The 19,389-nt window shown below is 38.6% G+C and overlaps 1 protein-coding gene across 1 annotated transcript; it reads left to right on the top strand.

Moving 5' to 3' along the window:
• The first annotated feature begins 950 nt into the window (after nt 1–950).
• emp1 (epithelial membrane protein 1) lies at nt 951–18,435 on the top strand. The gene is given in 5 exon segments (NM_001142229.1): nt 951–973; nt 13,321–13,429; nt 13,694–13,805; nt 15,300–15,443; nt 15,767–18,435. Coding segments are annotated over 4 exon segments (492 nt in total). The 5' UTR covers nt 951–973; nt 13,321–13,351; the 3' UTR covers nt 15,925–18,435.
• The last annotated feature ends 954 nt before the right edge of the window (nt 18,436–19,389 follow it).

Here is a 19,389-nt window from a genome sequence, read left to right as displayed (position 1 = left end):
CTGGATATGCAACATCCCTCCATAATAAGTAATAATCCCTCAATAATTAGTATTTATAGAGAAGCAACATGTATTTTAGTTCTGTACAGTAGACAGTGCATATAAGAGACCGCTGCTGGTGGTCTAGCACAGTGTTTGTATTGTATTTTCTCAGAGAAATGTTCTCAAATCAATTGGGAGACTCAGTTACCCATAAATTGTGAGGAAAGCACCTCACTTTATTTCCCACTGCAGGTAGCAGTTTCACTGTGGATTATGGGGACCCTCCCTGAGCTGTATTAGGACCCATGGGTTAAGAATTGCTGCAATAGCATGTCCCCTTTGTGCCCTGACTGGGACTGTTGGCCCCCTGGGTATAGTTAAGCCTGTGGGGTGGGTGTAACACATATCCTATACACATCCGGTGCATTGCTGTACAAAGTGCTATGACATTAGCTCTCCTGGCAGTTAGAGCACCACTGAAAATTGGAAGTTGAATAGCTGGAAATGCCACACCAAATAATGAGGGGGCATTAGACAGTGATTTATTATTTCCCTGTTCAGCTCAGTCACATGTTGCCCCCATCCTCCTGTTTCCATTACTTGACTCTCTGCAGGGCTGGCCATTTACATGCTACTTTTGTTGCAAGTCTGTGTTGTTGTAAACAGATTCTCCGTCTCCCAAGATTTTGGAGTGTTTCACCAAATACGTTTAGTCATTCAGATTTTCTTTCCTACCAAAAATAAAGCCTGTGAGTCAGGCAGCCCCAGAACTTCACAGATTTCAGCTCCCTCCCTCTTCGTACTACTGTGCGACTGCCAAAAGAACTGGGTGTTGCCAAATTCCTTCTTTGCTATTTCTTTTTTTCACATAGGTTCCTATAAAACACATTCAGGCACCTCCCTAATTGCATCAGAGAAGCCTATAACTGCTTGAGAAACATAACTTTATCATTATTATCTAGGCTGCCCAGCAGAGCAGTATTTCTGTAAGGTAAGTCATGCTGTGTAAATACTGCTGCAAATGCCACTTTGGGGTGCCACTGCTCTACTTGCACTGGCCAGCACTAGGGATCACTAGGGTTAGTTGTTGTTAGTAATATGGATGGAATGCTGGAAATCACAAAGATGTATTCCCTAGCCAGGTGGCAATCCCAGAAATATGGAGCTGTGTCCTGCAAAACCGCTGAAACTGTGTTTTTAATTGTTATTAATAATTATTATTTGGGACATTTTCCACAAATGGCTTTTAGTTTTTTGACTAGACTGTTTTGTGTTAATGTGTTATATTTGGCCAATACCGGTTGGCTGCATAAAGCTAGGGCAATAGAAGCAATTGAAGATATGTGATGGCTGTAGATATGTTAGCAAGGATATACCAGAGTGTATATATTTAATGCTGGTTCTATATAGTTTGCTTGGGATGTTAGTTAATAGTGATTATTCCCAATAAGCTGAGTTGCCAGTGCAGGTAGGAAGAATGGGGGGAAGCTGGTACAGTAGGCAAGAAGGTCACAGCACTGCTTGATATCAATGATGCCCTTCACTTTTTGCTGAAGTGCCTTAGGTTGGGCATGACTACTACTTTATATAAATAATCTGTTTGGCATTAACCCCACCAGTATTTCAGAGATACCTGTAAACCAGTAAAAATAGCATTTTATTTTCTTGGTGCCCTTTAACATAGATTTAATGCTAGGGATATGATATACTGGTCCAGGCCTAGTGCAGAGCATTAAGTCTCTTATGTTCATCACTGGTACAAATAGCCAGAAGAATGGAAGGTGTGGCCCTTCATCATCGCTGCCAGAATTGGTCAGTATATGCAGGGCGGTGTATTACTTTGCTGAGCAGTACTGGAGATTCTGATATGATTTCCAGCAGCTCCCACACAGGCAACTTCTGGCCGTGGAATATGGTATTTGGCATGATAATGAAATAGCTGGTCGTGGAAAAATCGATTTTAAAGTCTGATTTACCATGGAGGCAGCAAACACAATTATTGTACAATGTTAGGGGGCCATTGAAATATGTAGTTCTTACTCCTACTGGCACAGGCATTCCAGGTTAGGATTTAAAGGAACAGTAAAGTGTAACTATGTGTTGCTTATACAAAAGTAGATCCATCTGTATACCCTGGATCCAAATCCATATATAAAAGATTACAGTACTTTACCTCTTAGTATGATGCTGGCATTGATATTCTGGGACAATTTTGAATGGATTTTTATTTTTAATTTTTGTGGGGGTTTTTTTCATTTAAAATTTCCAGTTTGTAATTTAAGAAGTTATCTGGTTGCTAGGGTCCTATTTATCCTAGCAACCAGGCAGTGATTTAAATCAGAGACTGGAAGAAAAATTGGAGAGGGCCTGAAAAAAATGCTAACAGTTAAAAAGTAACAATAAAATTATAGCTTCACAGGGCAATGGGCTTTTATCTTCTAGGTTTAGTGAATCCCATTTGGGAAGCTGGAATGAGGCAGAAGCAGGCTAATAATTTGAAAAGTATTTAAAAAATGAACCAATTGAAAAGTTGCTAAACAGAGGCCATTCTATAACGTATTTTCTAACCATATCAAAAGACATCAAACTTAAAACTTGCTATGCCAATACACTGACCTTTGGCTGACAGAGTCTTCATTAGAAGCAAATAAATTGCAAAGGGAAGGGAAATTGCAATGCAGCATTTTGTAATAGAGCAGAATAGAAAAACACAAAGGGCCATATGAAGGCAGCAGAGACTGTATAACCTACCACTAAAAACATTAAATAAAATACTGATAGGAATACTGATAGGAAATTATTAAAGACTGCCTATAATATTATATAAGAAAGTCAAATGATCATACTGGTAACGTGCAGAAGAAGGCCAGGCTTGGCATAACATAGCTAATTTGATTACATAATTAACACTACCGCATGTAACTGTCCATCCGTACAATACAGGCCTGAATGATGAGCATGAATGTAGCCATGTACATCTCAGGGTGTGTAAATGTCACCTCTCTATAAATCACTAAATTGCTAGGTGTGTGCATAACTAACTAGACAAGAATGTGATAGGCTCAGATAGGCGTGTAAAGGATAAGCACAAAGAATTTACCACTGCCCTTTAAAGCTCAGCTAGCAAACCTGAAAACATAACAGACTTCCCTCTCTGTCCCGGGACTGACATAAAAGAGTTCCACCACCAGAAAGGCTGTGTTGCTTAGGATTCTGTTTTGCAATATACAGTGAGTCAGAACATTGTGAGTTTGCCAGTTGGGTGGAGTAGGCTGCCCAAGAATGACACTGAGGTTTCAGACAATGGTTGCGACTCATGCCATGGCTATTGGGGTATGTGCTGCATTATATGCCCAAATAGACATTCATGGTGGAGCTGGATCAGCTGTCCGATTGTTTATGTTTGTCTGTGATCAAGGGCTCAGTCACTAACAATCGGTTTTGTACATGATAGCATTGCCTTAAACCTCCTTTAACATTAGATAATTGTGAAATCCACCTATGGCAGGGCTAATTAGATTCTAATGCATAGACCATGTTTTGAAGCAACCCCTCTTAAAGATGGTTACAGGCAACTCTTATCTTATCTTATTGGTAGGTGGGAACACTGACAATACTGTGTTGAGAACAGGTCATTGATGTGGGCCAGCATAGCACCATAGAGGTAAATGAGCCCTCATGTGCAAGTCTGTAGAAATGCAAATAAAAAACTATAGATCAGAACACATAAAAAGCATGATGCCCGCGATCTGCTTATTTCAGGTGCTCAGTTTTGGTTTGGACAGACCACCATGCGTCCAACCTTGTCATTGGATAATAATAATACGTAATCAGAATTCCCTTGGGGAGTTTTTATAGAGAAACTGCTGAATTACAGCATTAAAGTGGCGAGTGGTTGGATTGGTAATAATGATACAAAACCTCTTGTACAGCGTAATCCAATCTTCTCCTCGCTGTTTTGCCAGAGGCTATTTGTCTCAGAGGGGATATTTGCAGAGTTTCTAGTGAAAGTGAGAAAGTAAGATGTTTGCTTTCTATTAATTAAATGCCTCAATGTTTCATTGTTTAGTCTCTTATTTCAAGTACATAGGACACACCATCATATGAGATCTCCCTAGATAAGTGTAATTCATCTAAATTATATATCTTGAGCCCACGAAGGCGTATCCAGGGAGTCATCCTGCAAGGCAACTTTGTACAGCCTGCAGATCCTTATACAAGGTGCTTGTACAGCACATTGTGCATTATGGCTCTGCTTTTGGCATGGGGGCATGTCATTTTTTTTAGTAATAGTAATAAGTGAAAAATCTGTACAGTAAAGACAATGGGCGTTTTACCCCAAAGTTTCTTTTATGCAAAAATTCATGCCTGCCGAAAAAAATTGCCAATTATCACTAATTATCTTCATTCAGTATAAGTACTCATCTGAATTTGTGTTATGATACAGCGATGAAAGGTTTTTCACATGAGATTTTCATTCTGAGACATGAAAATGTCCTTAGAGAAACAAAACCCTACCCGGCCCTCATCCGCACGCATTCTCCCACTCACTTGTGTATAAATGCCTATTCCCACCCACTCTCCTACCTGAGAGCCAGCAGGAAGCAGACATTTATATGCAACAATAAAGGAAGCAGCCCCCGTCCCCTGGCCCCCCCTGCAATTGGGGGTGGGGGATTACTTGCCATATGTATGTCTCTGCTAACTTCTGTTATGGTACCAATTGCCTTGCACAGCCTTCTACATAAACATAAAGATAATGCATACCAAGAAAAAGTAGCTAATGAAAAAGTTGCAGGTGTTGTGGATTTACAGATCTCAGCATGTTTCCTTCAACTGAGGTTGTAGGGGGTGGGGGGGTGGGTGGAAGACTGGTTCTTGTAGAACTGCAAGAGCTGTCTCCATGTTGTACATAGGGCATATCATGCAACCCGTCAATATCTATAAATATAATTAAGATACAGTATGCACTGCTCTTTGCCTTCTAATTGAAATTCTATTAAAAGTCTTTATTTGTTTTGAACTCTTCCTAGTGGATGACAGATCATTCATCAAGAAACCACTTAAAAGTATAAAGAAGATAAAAATGTGCTCTGCTTTCCCTAAATCCTCCCTACATTTCCCACTACTGTTCAGTGATGTTAGGACTGGTAACTGAGGAAGACATGCATGGTGTGTCACTAGTCTATATGGTGCGCATAAACTCCCATTTTGCATTTCACAGTTAATAGATTTAGATATTTTAGATTTAGATATTTATTTGTATTTGTTGGTTTCCTAAGCCCTGATAAATATACTGTGATTTTGGTGCAAAAATAACTCTTTTCAAAATTCTGTGACTTATATACCATTCACCCCAGACAGGTTATGTACTCCTTGGTATTACTCCTACTATATGGCATCATAATTGGTCCCAGTGACTCCTGTATATTTTCTGGTCATATAGTAACGAATACAAGACAGTGTGGGTGCTTGTATTTGTTATGCAGTTCATACTTGTCATGGTTTTTAGCGATGTTCTGTTTAATAATTTTGGTACTGAACCCTGGTGTTCATTCTAATAGACCCTTAATAGTAGATATACATTAAGAAATAATATGGAGATTCACATGGCACACATTTATTATCTTTTTAGCTAGAACCCAGCACACAGAGCATTGCTTTACACTACACAACATGAACTTACAGAGGCAATGAATTAAGAAAAATTAATGGGACCACACCCTTTACAAATGGGTGTTGGCTCAGTGTTCAAAACTTTTAAGACATTTTGTATTTAGTAACCATTTCTAGCTATGAAAACACTCAGTGAATGCTTTTATAAATAGTTTATGCCATTACATTTATGCCATTACATTTCTGTAGACTTTCCATGCAGTGCCTCCAAGTTTGTTTTCCTTCCTGCTCCCATCATCACATAAAGATTGTAAAACATTTAATAATAACAAGTGTGTCCTGCTGCTAGGGTGCTTGGAACATAGGAAACCTTTGTTAGTGTGCAGCCAGAGTTTGAGCTGCACTCTTTGAGTGGCCTTGGGATAATGATTTGGGTGAAAAATTGGCAAAAATGTAGATTTTTGCATAAAAATACACATAAGAATCCAAGTTGAAGTAAATGTTTCAAGAACCTATTTTCTATAGATTCTCCAAAATGATTTAGTTGATTCATATTTCTTTGCATGAGCCTCCATATCTTATATCTTATATCAGTTCTTTAAAGTCACATGACTTAGGCATTAGGAGTAATAATTAATTTTAAATACTCATATGTATTATGTGTAAACGGAATCCTGGATTCAATGTATACCTAAGTTTGCTCTTATATTGGTCAGTACTCATATGTATTATGTGTAAATGTCCAGATGTACTAACCCTCATCCTCCTACTAAAGGGAATTAGGGATTGCATAACATGGATGATTTTCACACAGTTCCTACTGACTTTAGTGGGGTTCGGAGGGAGGCAGTTGTGGTGTTTTGATTCTGCACTTTGGACCATTAAAATGTCTCACCTAGGTAAATGTAACAAAATGTTAAAGATAAGGGATTCATAAACAAAGTTTACAACCACTTAAGAACCCTGTAAATCTTTCTTGCGCACTTTGCTAAGAATTACAACTAACCATAGCATATATAAGTATGGAATCAGTGCAGGATACAGCCTAGTCAGTAATACAGCTGGCTCTACACATAAAAATCCACTTGTTTGCCAAGATCTCCAAACAAGCAAATCCTTCTCGCATATACCAACATGAAACTGAGTAATATCAGACTTATCCAATCACAGCTATGGGAATGAGCCGTTTCAGTTCTCACCCTCACAGGATTTTTAAGCCTGCCCAATTGATATCTGGACAGGGAGACCTGTCAGCAGGCCCCATACACAGGAGAATAAGAAGCTGACTCGGCCCATGAATGGCCACCTTAAGACTCATGGTTGACATGAAAACCACCCGGTCACTTCCCATTCACTTTAGTGACTCCTGATAGTGCCAATACTAGTTCATTTTAGCCTGAAGAAGCTAAACTTTGTTGATCTAGAAGGGAAGGTGGTAGGAGTAATTTCGGGTGCATATCTGCCAGTTTGAATAAGTAACATAACTTGTCAGGCCGAACACAGATGTAGATTGCCTTTTAAATACCTGTAAAGCTAACATTTCATTATGTGATTATTAATATTAGATCTACTTTAGCAACAAAATTCTCTTTCTGTCAAGCAACAGGGTTAGAGTTAAATATATGTATTTTGGATTAAGAACTACTGTGCATCATGAGCTACAGACTGGCCATTCATGGGAATAGTCTGAGATGAGAATTGACCCCTTCTCTTGTAGCGCTGCCCCTAACACAATGGTGGCATTTCACACAAGGGCACTGAGAATGGAATGTACCAGAAGCATTACGGTCACTCCCTGGAGCAGAAATACTTATTGTCTCTAATCTTTCCCAAACATACTGGAGCCCTTACCACTTTAGATTCAAAAGGACCTCTCTAACACTTACAGTTTGGCGCCATTTGGCAAGGGAAAGGAATTCTGCTTCATAAAAAGAAAATTCATCTTGTGATCAAAAGACACATTTTTTAACAAAAGACATTTTCATTTTCCATACTAAATGCTCTATTAAATACTAGAGACTATCTTGAATACAGCAGCCATAAATGTATAACATGCCCAAGACCCTATTTAACCAAATAGCAATGTGATTTTAAGAGAGATGCCTTATTCTTTAAAGGTTTTTTTTTGCAGAGATTCATACTCACAGCCAAAACTGTATGATGAAATGAATACCACATTGCTATAAACTACTTTCTTTCTCTTTTAAAAATGCTTTTGTCTCTAAAACATCAATGTGAGTGGTGGCTTGTAAGAGAAGCATTTCATATGGCACAGTCTAACCCATGCTGAAAATGTTGATGATATTACAAGATATAGTGTAGTTTAATGACAATACTAAACATAAGGGACACTGGTTGTATAGTCATGCAATTCTGAAGCTCGGGGAGTGATAACTTTCAGTTTTGCTGATGAAGACACATGCATATTGTACCATAGGTAACTCTAAAACAGTGACTTTAAACCCTGTTTAGGAATGAGCTGTCTGTGTAGCTCACCTTGGGATGCTGGTATTTGTAGATGAGCAATTTCACTGGTCAATGATATAATGCAATTTAGCTGAAAACCTTTAAGAAAGCTTTAAGAATGCCAACACTTTACTGTGACTATATATTAACAACCAATCATATTGGGAGAAATGTTTATAGGCTTTTCTTTTCACTGAGGTCCTGTGATAATGGAATGGCCCTTATACTCTGATCTGTCAATGAAGTGATGTTTCTCCAGGATGCATCAGTTGCCATTATAGATTATCCCAGTTACTTTGTACAGTATGTTGGTGTAGAGAAGCAGCTGAGGTCTTACTATAACACATAAATGCCATTTAGTTCAGCTATTTTCTTTCTAATAGGATTGCAGACCATATTACTGCATTATTTGCCCAATGTGGGATGACACACTGCATTTATAAGTGTTATAAAGTCAGTGCAATAGAAGTACCCAGCCAGTGGCAACAATACAGCACACAATGGATAAACAACACTTCCAACTGCACTGAAACCCACATATGGAGTTCTATGCAGAGTATTTTGCACAGCTACAAACAAAACGTGACTGAAAGGATTCCATACGCGGCTCCTGAGGCTGCCCCATACAGTGTTGAAACATGCTCCTGGAGGATCAAATAAGGCAGAGAATGTGCCTGTCCCAGCATGCTGTAGAGACATGAAGATAACCAGCCTGACAGCCTCTGGCCTGTGCATGTGTAGGAGGTGGGACACTGCTTGTGTTTCCCACACTGCGGGTTTGCCACTTAGAGAACACAACCAGTGTGAAAATTTCTTAACACAACTGTAGCAAGGGAGTGTCCCTGAAGCAAAGGCAAATGTGAGTGAGCAATGACGCTATTTTGACATCCATTCATTTTCTTTAATCAATACATATTCATGGGCAATTTAAAAAACATGGCCAAGTGGGTAGGGCACAATTACAGTTTCATACATTGGCATCCAGTTTCAGGTGCAATTTAATAAGGCGCTAAAGAAAATAAAGTAGCATAAAATACTGTTCCTACAATGCAATGATAAATCTCATGTCGAAACCCTTTAAGCATTGCATTTTTAAAAAGATATTTACTGCCAAGGGAAATGCAGTATTTAAAAGGCTATATGTAGAGTTTGTTGGAATAATGGATTCTTGGATTACAAGAATATATAGCACTCTGTATGTGTAGTATCTATACTGGTTATGTGAAGCTAGTAATACTAAATCTAAAGCAAACATATCATTTTCAACCAATGTCATTGTATCACTCTCAACCAAATGTATTACTATTCTTATACAGCACTGTATAACCCTTTACATACAAGTACAAATACATTACATAAATGCAACAAAAATCTACAATTAAGGAGCAATACTTTTTGACGTCTGACAATTGCTGCCCAAAATGAGCAAGTTCTATGGAGAATGCTGAATGAATCCAAGGCTTTTATTGCTGGGTGCCAATACACTCCCAGAGGAACAGCTTTGGCTGGTTATTGCAAAAGCCACTGGCTCGGACCCAGAAATGTTTCAGGCAAGGGTGTGGCCCCCAGAATCTCTCCATTTCGTGCAAAAACAAGACCACAGTTTTAGCGTATCATTATTATTCCACAGGCTGATCGTCTGCTCGTCTGCTCTGTTTTAACCTCATCTTCTCATCTCCCTCTGCTCTACATTCCATGTCAGGGAAATGAAAGGAACAACTCTTAAATAAACAACTGTAAAATAAAGTGGGCAAGTCTGAAAATCTGATTGGAATAGTGACTGTTGTAAGATGTTTGCAGACATGGGGCCTTCATTCAGTCAAGGCTCTCAGTCATCCAACCAATCAGTAGCTTGCTTAAGAATAGTGCCCATACTTAAGGTGGCCATACACGAGCAGATCGCTTGTCGGGCGATATCAGGGAGCATTTAGGTTAAAAAAAATAATAATTAGATCGTTTGGCCCTGGGGCCAAATGATCAGATTATGTGGACGGCAATGGGGCAGTCGGTTTGGGGACCGCATCAATGAGCCGATGCGGTCCCCGATCCGACTTTATTTTCTAACCTGGCCGATTAATATCTGGCCAATTTCAGGCCAGATATTGGTCGCCCAGGCCCCTAAGTTCTGCCCCTACATGGGTCGATAAGCTACTGAATCGGTCCAAGGGACAGATATCAGCAGCTACTATCGGCCCGTGTATGGGGACCTTTATTCACTATGCTGGTGTGCTGTGTGCATGCATATTAGCTTCAGATACTCTAGTATGCAGCCAGCTATAGAAAAGCAGTCGCTCAGTGGGCGGATCCTGAACTGGTATGCATACAGTATATGTATATCTTTATTTATATAGCGCTACTACTTGTACACACAGTGCTGTACAATCAAACAATACATTCATAAAACCAACAGGGATCAGCTGAGTGGGGTACCTATAGAGGAAGCAGACCCCACAGTTTAAAGGAGGGAGGGGGCAACTGTGGGGTCAGATTTCTCGGTAGCATCTTATTTGTTTGATTCCTCTATAGATAATGTTGTGTGCTCTATCAAAAAAGTTATTGCTGGGTGTCAACTAGGTTGTGGCCTTGCAATTGTTCAAAGTATTTCCACATAGCATAAAAATTACTGCACGCCTGACTTAAAGGGAACGCCACCTGAAATTAATTGATAGTTATTAATAAATTAATTACAAATGAAATCAGTATCTGCCTGGCTATTTCTATTCACTGCAAGACTTCTCCTGCTGAAACAATACAGCAAATGTCAACGCTCCTCCAGTCAGGACTTCAATTCCCACAATTCCTTGCATGCTTCTTTACTAGTCTGTTACTCACAGGACATTCAAGGCTGGAGTCTTGGCTGGGGGAGAGCTAGATTCTGCAAAACTGTTTCAAGAGTCAGAAAAAAAATGCAGAGAATAAAAAAGGGGTAGACAGATACTGCTATCAGTAGCAATTGTATTTACAATCAGTGTCGGACTGGCCCACCAGGATACCAGGAAAATTCCCAGTGGGTCCAGGTGTCAGTGGGCCCTCCTGCTCCTAACCATTTGGCCTACTTCATGGTCATTCCCTATTTCTGAATGGGAACAAATAGGAAAAATAGATGCTAGCATGTAAATAAAAATAATAGGAGAATAAAGATGTTGAGTGAGGAAAGGGTGAACAATATTTTGGAGGGTGGGCCCATGGTCTAAGGTTTTCTGATGGGCCCCTGGGGTTCCAGTCCAACACCGTTTACAATACCTTTAGAACCAATTAAAAATCTAAATTAGCATACTGGGCTGTTGCTTAGAATTAGTAGTAATTTTACTACACTACGGAAAAATTCATTATTTAGATATAGATTCCCGATAACCGATAACCACAGTGCTCCTCTGGAGATTTTCTATTTCATGTCATGAATGACCTGCAAGGGAACACCAATGCTTCCCCAATGTGCTGTCCATATGTCACCCTGAAGGCACAAGCAACACTGCATACACAGATAGTATAGCACTTGGATAAGTAGGATAGCTGCAATGCTGGCATAAATATTTGTAATTTTCATTTACTTATTCTTAAATGGTCTCGCTAAATTTTGACTGCAATGTTTATAAGGTATGTTTAAATAAAAATGTAGTGTTGAGTGAGCCACGATCAAATGTAAAAAGAGTTGGGGAGTGACACAAGCATAAAAAAGTTCCTGGTGGTGCCAAATAAAAGCTGTGATTGGCTATTTGGTAGCCCCTGTATGGATTGGCAGCCTACAGGCTCTGTTTGGCAATACACATAAGGTTGATTCACTAAAGTGCGATAACGTATTACGCATGCTTTTTTGCGTTAAAATTGACACTCAAAAAAACGCGCGATTCACTAATGTATTATCGCATGCGTTAAGTCGCATATCACATGCGTTAAATAGCGCGCAACCACATTGCATTAATTTTACCTCATTGCATTAATTGTCGCGCAGAAATAATACTAACGCATAATTCACAAACACTTAGACGCGCTAAATATCGCATTAGTTTATGCGAAAATTAACACCTACTTGGGGCAGGCGGTAATTATAGAAAAGTACAGTTCATGAGCTTTTGGCAACACAATATAGACTTTGCAGTGGGATTTATTCAAGTATGTGTTGGCCCTAGAGTGATGTAGCCGCCAGTTTGCAGGGAAATGGGCATTTTCAAAAAAAGTTGTTTTACGAACGTAATGGTATGTATGGCTAATATGGCGTGCGTGTGATAAGTAGCACACGATAATCATCGTGCTTTACAAGTAGCGCGCTGCGTTAATTAGTGCGCATTGCGTCAAATACCACATGAAAATAGTCACCGCATCTAAATTAACGCAAATATCCTTTTAGTGAAGCGTGCATTAAGACGCGAGTTTTTTAGTGAATCAACCCTATAGTCTTTATGCTAAGGACCCATGGAGCAGTTCATGATTGATCTCTGCTATCACGGGCGACTAACCGCTCTGAAATGGCTTTCCACCGGCAACAACAGGAGTCACTGGTAGAAAGACCATCGTATTGCTTCAGTATTCTGTAGTTGTGCAAAGTTTCCTCCTGCAGGCGACTTCGGAAAACTGATAGCAGAGATCTACTGCAGGCGACTGACACGCTCTGTGGGCCCTTAGCCTTTTGTATCTAAGACTTGACTTTAAGTCAGAAATTAAAAAATGGGCAAAATTAAAAAATGGGCAAAAATGTTTTGAGGCCACTGGGAGCAACATCCAAGGGGTTGGTGAGAACATGTTGCTTACAGGCTACTGGTCGGAGATGACTGGTGTCATTGTTAGTGCTCATTTTCAAGCTATTTGTTGATACACAGTGTGTAATCTATATTATATTATATTATAGTAATAATAATATATTAATCTGAACTCCCAACTCAATGACAAGCTTGTGCAGAGAAAGGCATCAGTAATATTATGCGTAATAATGTGATCTTGAATAAGGCACATGAGATATATTGACTCCAGAAAATGCTTCTGTTGCCAAGTATATTTTTAATCTTCCTTATTACTTCCTGATTACATAGTGAAACAACGCTACTACAGCATGTTTCATGCTACTTTTCATTTATCAATTGTCCACCAGTACAAAATTACAAACCAGTTCCTAAAACTTTGAGGAAATACAAGAATCCAGAACAGGAAAGTGTGAGATTGATGCTGCTTGTGTCATATGATGCACTGCCACTTACAATGAACAAATCTAAAGACCATATCTTCATGGTGCTGTATTAAGAGTTGTTTTTGAATTTTCAGGATCTAACGTGCCATCCTTAAGAAAACAAACATGTTGGTCCTTCTGGCTGGAATCTTTGTGGTCCATATTGCAACAGTGATTATGCTCTTTGTTGCCACCATTTCCAATGTAAGTTTGAAGGGTAATTATTGTTTTCTGCTGTAGCTTACCATTATCTTAAATGTGCTCCCCAAAAGCATTGTTTAATGTTCATGCACAATATGGTGGTTTGGGATGTTCTTGGTATATTGTAAAATTCTCTTTGCTGATTAGACTTTAATAACAATAAAATAAATGTATACGTGTCCTTTTGTTTTAGATATAAGTTCAATATATTTATATTTATAAATATTTGGTATATGTATATTAATATTCAATATCTTTATATTTTAGGTTTGGTTGCAAGCTATTCCAGGAGTGGCTGGTACTTCTGGATCCCTGGGTATCTGGTTGGCTTGTTCTGGGACATGTTCAAGTATATTTGGTTCTATTCCAGAAGAAAATCGTAAGTTTTGGATTTGGGATGGGACATGAGCACCAAAATGGAATGTCCATCAAAATGACTGTAAATAAAAATTACATGTTTGAATGAATGCATTAATGAACATGGAGGTTTGTACTTACTGAACAATATAAAACTTTTTGGGGAGCATAAGAAGCTACAATATTTAGACAGGATAAATGGGAAAGCAAATTGGCTAAAAAGATGTTCATACAATATCTGTATATACAATCACCAAGTCACTTCATTCACTTTGGTACTGAAATATTTGAACAATGCTACTAAAGAATGAGATTTGCTTTGGAAATTAGAGAGTTTGTCAGTAGTGACAGCTTCTACAAATGGGGAGACCCCTGTCAGCCTATGACGCTTTCCATGTGGGTCTTTGCTATGTGCTTAGTTTAAATGAGAGTGCTGAAATGGATTTTTAGAATCATGTTTGAGAACAAATTCCTAAAAAGAAATGTGAAAAAAGTGGCTATGTACATGCTTACAAATACAGATCACTTAGGGGCTGATTTACTAACCCACGAATCCGACCCGAATTGGAAAAGTTCCGACTTGAAAACGAATATTTTGCGACTTTTTCGTATTTGTTGCGATTTTTTCGGCTTCTTTACGAATTTTTCGTTACCAATACGATTTTTGCGTAAAAACGCGAGTTTTTCGTAGCCATTACGAAAGTTGCGTAAAATCTGGCGCATTTTTCGTAGCGTTAAAACTTGCGCAAAAAGTTGCGCTTTTTTCGTAGCGTTAAAACTTACGCGAAACTTTGCACCTTTTAAGTTTTAACGCTACGAAAAATGCGCAACTTTTCGCGTAAGTTTTAACGCTACGAAAAATGCGCAACTTTTTACGCAACTTTCGTAATGGCTACGAAAAACTCGCGTTTTTACGCAAAAATCGTATTGGTAACGAAAAATTCGTAAAGAAGCCGAAAAAATCGCAAAAAATACGAAAAAATCGCAAAATACCGATCATTACGAAAAAAACGCAATCGGACTCATTTCGACCCGTTCGTGGGTAAGTAAATCAGCCCCCTAATGTAATGCCCCTAAAGTTAAAAAATAAAACATACACCAGCTTTATGTATATGAAGCAACAAGCGGTTTAAGACTCTAAATATTTTATATTTATTTGTAAAACATCTGGCAGATAAGAAGTGTCACTGGTGATTTATTTATAAAAGTGACATTTGTAGAAACTATTTAAATTTACCCATTTACCCTATTTATTTAGCCAGACATATATGCTTTTAGGAGTTAACTTTGTTCATTTAGTACATGTTCCATTGCAATTTGCCCTTTGGCCTGCTCTGATTAATCCAGCCCTTTAACATGCTGTATGAGATATTATTGGCCCACTATTTCCATTGAGTTGGACTCCACTGAAACATGGTTTTGGTGTGTTAGGCCATTGTGATTAAAGATGCTAGAAATAACACTCAGTACCAGTTATTTACAACATGATCACTAATGCACAGTGTCTTTCTTTAAGATCCTTCCATGAGAGCAATTGAAGCCTTCATGATCCTGGCCATTATCTTTTCCTGCTTTGCCCTGTGTTCCTTCATTGGGCAGTTGTTTATGCTGGAAAAAGGATGTCGTTTCTACATCACTGGGGCTCTAATGCTTGTTTGCTGTAAGTATCCATAATATCAAATGTATTAGTAAAAATACCTCCATGAATACATCAATTCGTTGCCCATTCAATCTCCGTTGTGTATAGCTGAGGTTATGAGAGACAGGTTTTCATGCTTGTGTGACTCACCAACACTTTTTACATCTGAGTGTGGCTCACAAGTAAAAAGGCTGGGGATTCCAGCTGCAGACTGTAGTCATAAAACCATATATAAAACTAAGGAAAATTGTATAAACGGGATGTCAAACATACATACATACATACTTCTACAATACTTCTGTCAGCTTAATATATTTCATTGCTGCCTTATTTGTCTTCCTCAGGGTTGTGCATAATGATCGCTGTTTCCATCTACACGGCCAGATTTGCAAATGCTAATTTAAGCCAATATTACCATGGATACTGCTTTATACTGACCTGGATCTGCTTCGTCTTTAGTTTCATAATTGGAATACTCTACCTGGTGCTCCGGAAGAAATAAACGTCCAGTCCCATATGGCACATGAACTAGCAGCAACCCCAAGTGACAAACTGCAGGCACGCAGGCACACTACAGGGAAACCACTCCTTTTATTTTTTTGAATAATGTGGCTAAGAATAATTATACGCCCTATGTAGTTCAAAAAGGCATCTCGAAGTCCATTAGCTAGTTATACATATTATATCAACTGTCACAAGACAATTAGAATGTTGGTACTGCAGTGGCCTCATACCAAGGGGGTTAATTCGCATTTTAGTGGGTTCGCTTCTAAACATAAAGAAAATCAGAATTTAATTTTGAAATAAGCAAAGTATTTTTGTTATTTTAATTTATTGAAACAGTAGCCTAACCGTTATTTCTGATAGGATAGTTCAGATTGCAGTATGACTGGGCAATGTCACTGCATCACTGCTAAACAAAACCGCTCATTCTCTTGGCAGTAGTGGGTCCCACGCTTAAAGGGGTTACGGATTCCTAATATAACCAATGGTAGAACGGTTAGTTGCTCAGCCAGGCCTACTTGTATTAACTATAGAAATATCTGAGTTCAATGAAGTTACCTTAAAATTAATATTGCGCTCCTCAGGGTTTTTGCAGAGTTAAGAATATCCTGTTGTTTTTATGAAAATGTATTTGGAAATATTGTCACTTCAATGCTTTGTATAGAGGTACCAGAAAGAGTAAAGGTCCTCTGTATATCTGTTAGCAATCAGAAGTATTGGTAAAATGTAGACTATAGGCATAGGATATGAAATTATCATCATAAGGATGAGCAGTGATGTTATTGCCCGCGAGCAAAGCCCCTTATATTAACCTGGTGCAGAAAAACGAAGACAAAATAAATGATATTTCTGTTTAATTCTGTTACTAAGCCACTCTGAGCAAAATGCCTTTCAGTAATTTCCACAGTGGATCAAATAATAGTTTTACGTTTTTGTTTGTAACTAGGTGTTGGAATAGTATTATGTTGGAGTGATCACAAGAGCAGGAGATAATGTGAAGGACTAACTGGAGTTCATGCATGTATTAAAAATAGACATAAAATGTGTATTTCAGATTCTGCACTATGGCACTGGGAGGCCCAGAAATCTGGAAGGGGGCAGCTACATATCCCAGTATTTAACTTCTCTTAAGACAAATCTTTTGCAAACCCAAACCCAAAATTACACTGTCAGGCATCAGATGAATAATTTGTCCAGCCCCCTTCAACTTAACATTTAGATCATAGCAGGAGCCATGAGTGAGCCAAGAGAACATGCAGTGCCCTAACAACACAAGCACAATGCTAGTGCAGTGACAATATTGTGTTACATGGATTACCATTAGTTACAATGAGATGCACTGGAATAATATGGCCGGGTATAATGTCCTGGTAACAGGCTCCCTGAAGGACCAAGTCCTTTAACATTCTTATGGCCTTGTGTCATTATGGCCATGGCAAAATGTTTTCCATGTCCCTTACGTAGCTGTCTCAACCTGCCCTACCCATTGTTTTACTCTATGCATCCCTGCCTGTCCATGGTTGTCACTGCATTCAGGAGCCATGCCTAGTTGTCCCAGTCTGCTTAGATCATGCTTTGGCTTTGCTGCTGGCCATATCAGTCTCTGGGTGTCCCTGTAAGCTTGATCCATGACTTGTATTACCTGTCTCCCTACAAGGGCCTAGTTGCCTCTTCAGCTTGATCCATGCCTTGCTTCCCCTTCCTGCCATACCAGTGCCTAGCTGTCCCTGTGTGCCTTACTGTGGTCTTTTGCCCACTCTTTCAACAAATACTTGTCTCTCCATACCTAACCCATGTCTTATACTTACTTTCCGTACCAATATCTACTTGTTGCTGTATGTCGAACCCATGTTTTAGTTTCCTTGTGTGATTTACCAAGTAAACCCTCCGTACCAAACCCATTTAATTTTTACCCCCAACAAAATGTACGTATTCATAAAAGCCCCACCAGAAGTTAGTTTTTCCTGCTAGCCCAGGCTGTTCTGACTCCTGTCCTGTTGTCCCTTTCCACCTTAATGTCCTTTCTAATGATTAGGGCCAGCCTTAGTTTAAAAAATTACACTGGGCAACAATTAGTGAACCAACACAACATTCATGATGTTTATTCCCTTTTAGTTAATATTTACAGGATTTAATAAAATAATTTACAGTTTGCACAAAGCATATTGTATCTTACAAGAGTATATACAAAAAGAAAATGGTCAGACTGGCACTGCCTTCTACGTGGTACCCTGTTTAGTCACACAGAGATCCTTTTTGTAGCCTAGCCTTGTAAATTCTGTTTCTGTATTGCTCTCCAAGTCTCAAGTCTTTTTATGTATATGGGTAAAATAGCTTTTTTTCTTTACTATTACATTCCTACTAACGGGCATTGTATATACAATTAAAGATCATGGGGCTACTGCTTTTTGTGGAATAGAAATTAACATATATTTTATGCACTAATTGTAAATATTTTGATACAATATTATATGTCTCCAAGAACTGAAATACAATTCTTGCTCATCCAGTTGGTCTGTGTGTGTCTTTGTATCACTGCTAAACACGTGCACTGGGTGGTACTTAGTCAATATAAAAAGGGCGTTAACTGGTTTATTAATTGATGCAGCTGATGAGTTTATGCATTACACATTTTTTGTAGGATCCCACGGATATCATGCACTGGTCTAACCTAAACCTGTCTGACAACGTGATTGTACTTATAAGGGAGATAAAGAAACAATAAAACACAAAATGATTCAATAGTTCATAAATATGGGTCTAAACATTTCTAGTAAAAACACCAATAGTTTTGTTTGGTAAGGTTTTAAGAAGCATGTATGTTATCTAAGGTTCCATGAATATAGTAGACTGGGTAGAACCAATTCTTAGGACCTTACACTGGGCACAACATCCTTAGAACTGGTCTTCAAAGCATGACATTAAAAATTCTCTGGATTTGCTGCAATAAAACATACAATAAGGAACACTGAAATCAGTTAAATAATGATTATAACAATTTGAAATTAAAGCTATATTATCCCATATCTAATATGGCCCTAATGCCCCTAATAACACTTGAAACATCTATCATTTCTTTCATGTGTGGAATATTCAGCAGTTTAAATAGAAATATCTTACTTCTGTAACTGTATAATTCTATTGCTATATCTTCTACCCCAGAAGATGATGCCCCCCCCCCCCTTGCCATGTGTTAGATTAGGCAGAAATGGATAGCATTATGGCCGCAAGTTGTGCATGGGAAAGTGTCAGTGAAGAGTAGCCAACAAGCTAAAGACAGACACACATTTGGCTGGGTTCTTGATAGAATTATTCTGTTTGGACTACTCCTCTATATCATATGAAGGTCACTGTATTAGTTATTTCTCTTGCCTTATTTACCTCTATAGCACCTAATTCAACAACGATGTTTAGAATAGTGGAGGGCACACCAGGATAAGGTACTCTTGCCCTTTAAAGACAA

This window comes from Xenopus tropicalis, chromosome 4, assembly GCF_000004195.4.
Source record: "Xenopus tropicalis strain Nigerian chromosome 4, UCB_Xtro_10.0, whole genome shotgun sequence".
Lineage (NCBI taxonomy): Eukaryota > Metazoa > Chordata > Amphibia > Anura > Pipidae > Xenopus > Xenopus tropicalis.
Note: the sequence above shows the minus strand (reverse complement) of the source record. Positions and strands in the feature narration are given on the sequence as shown.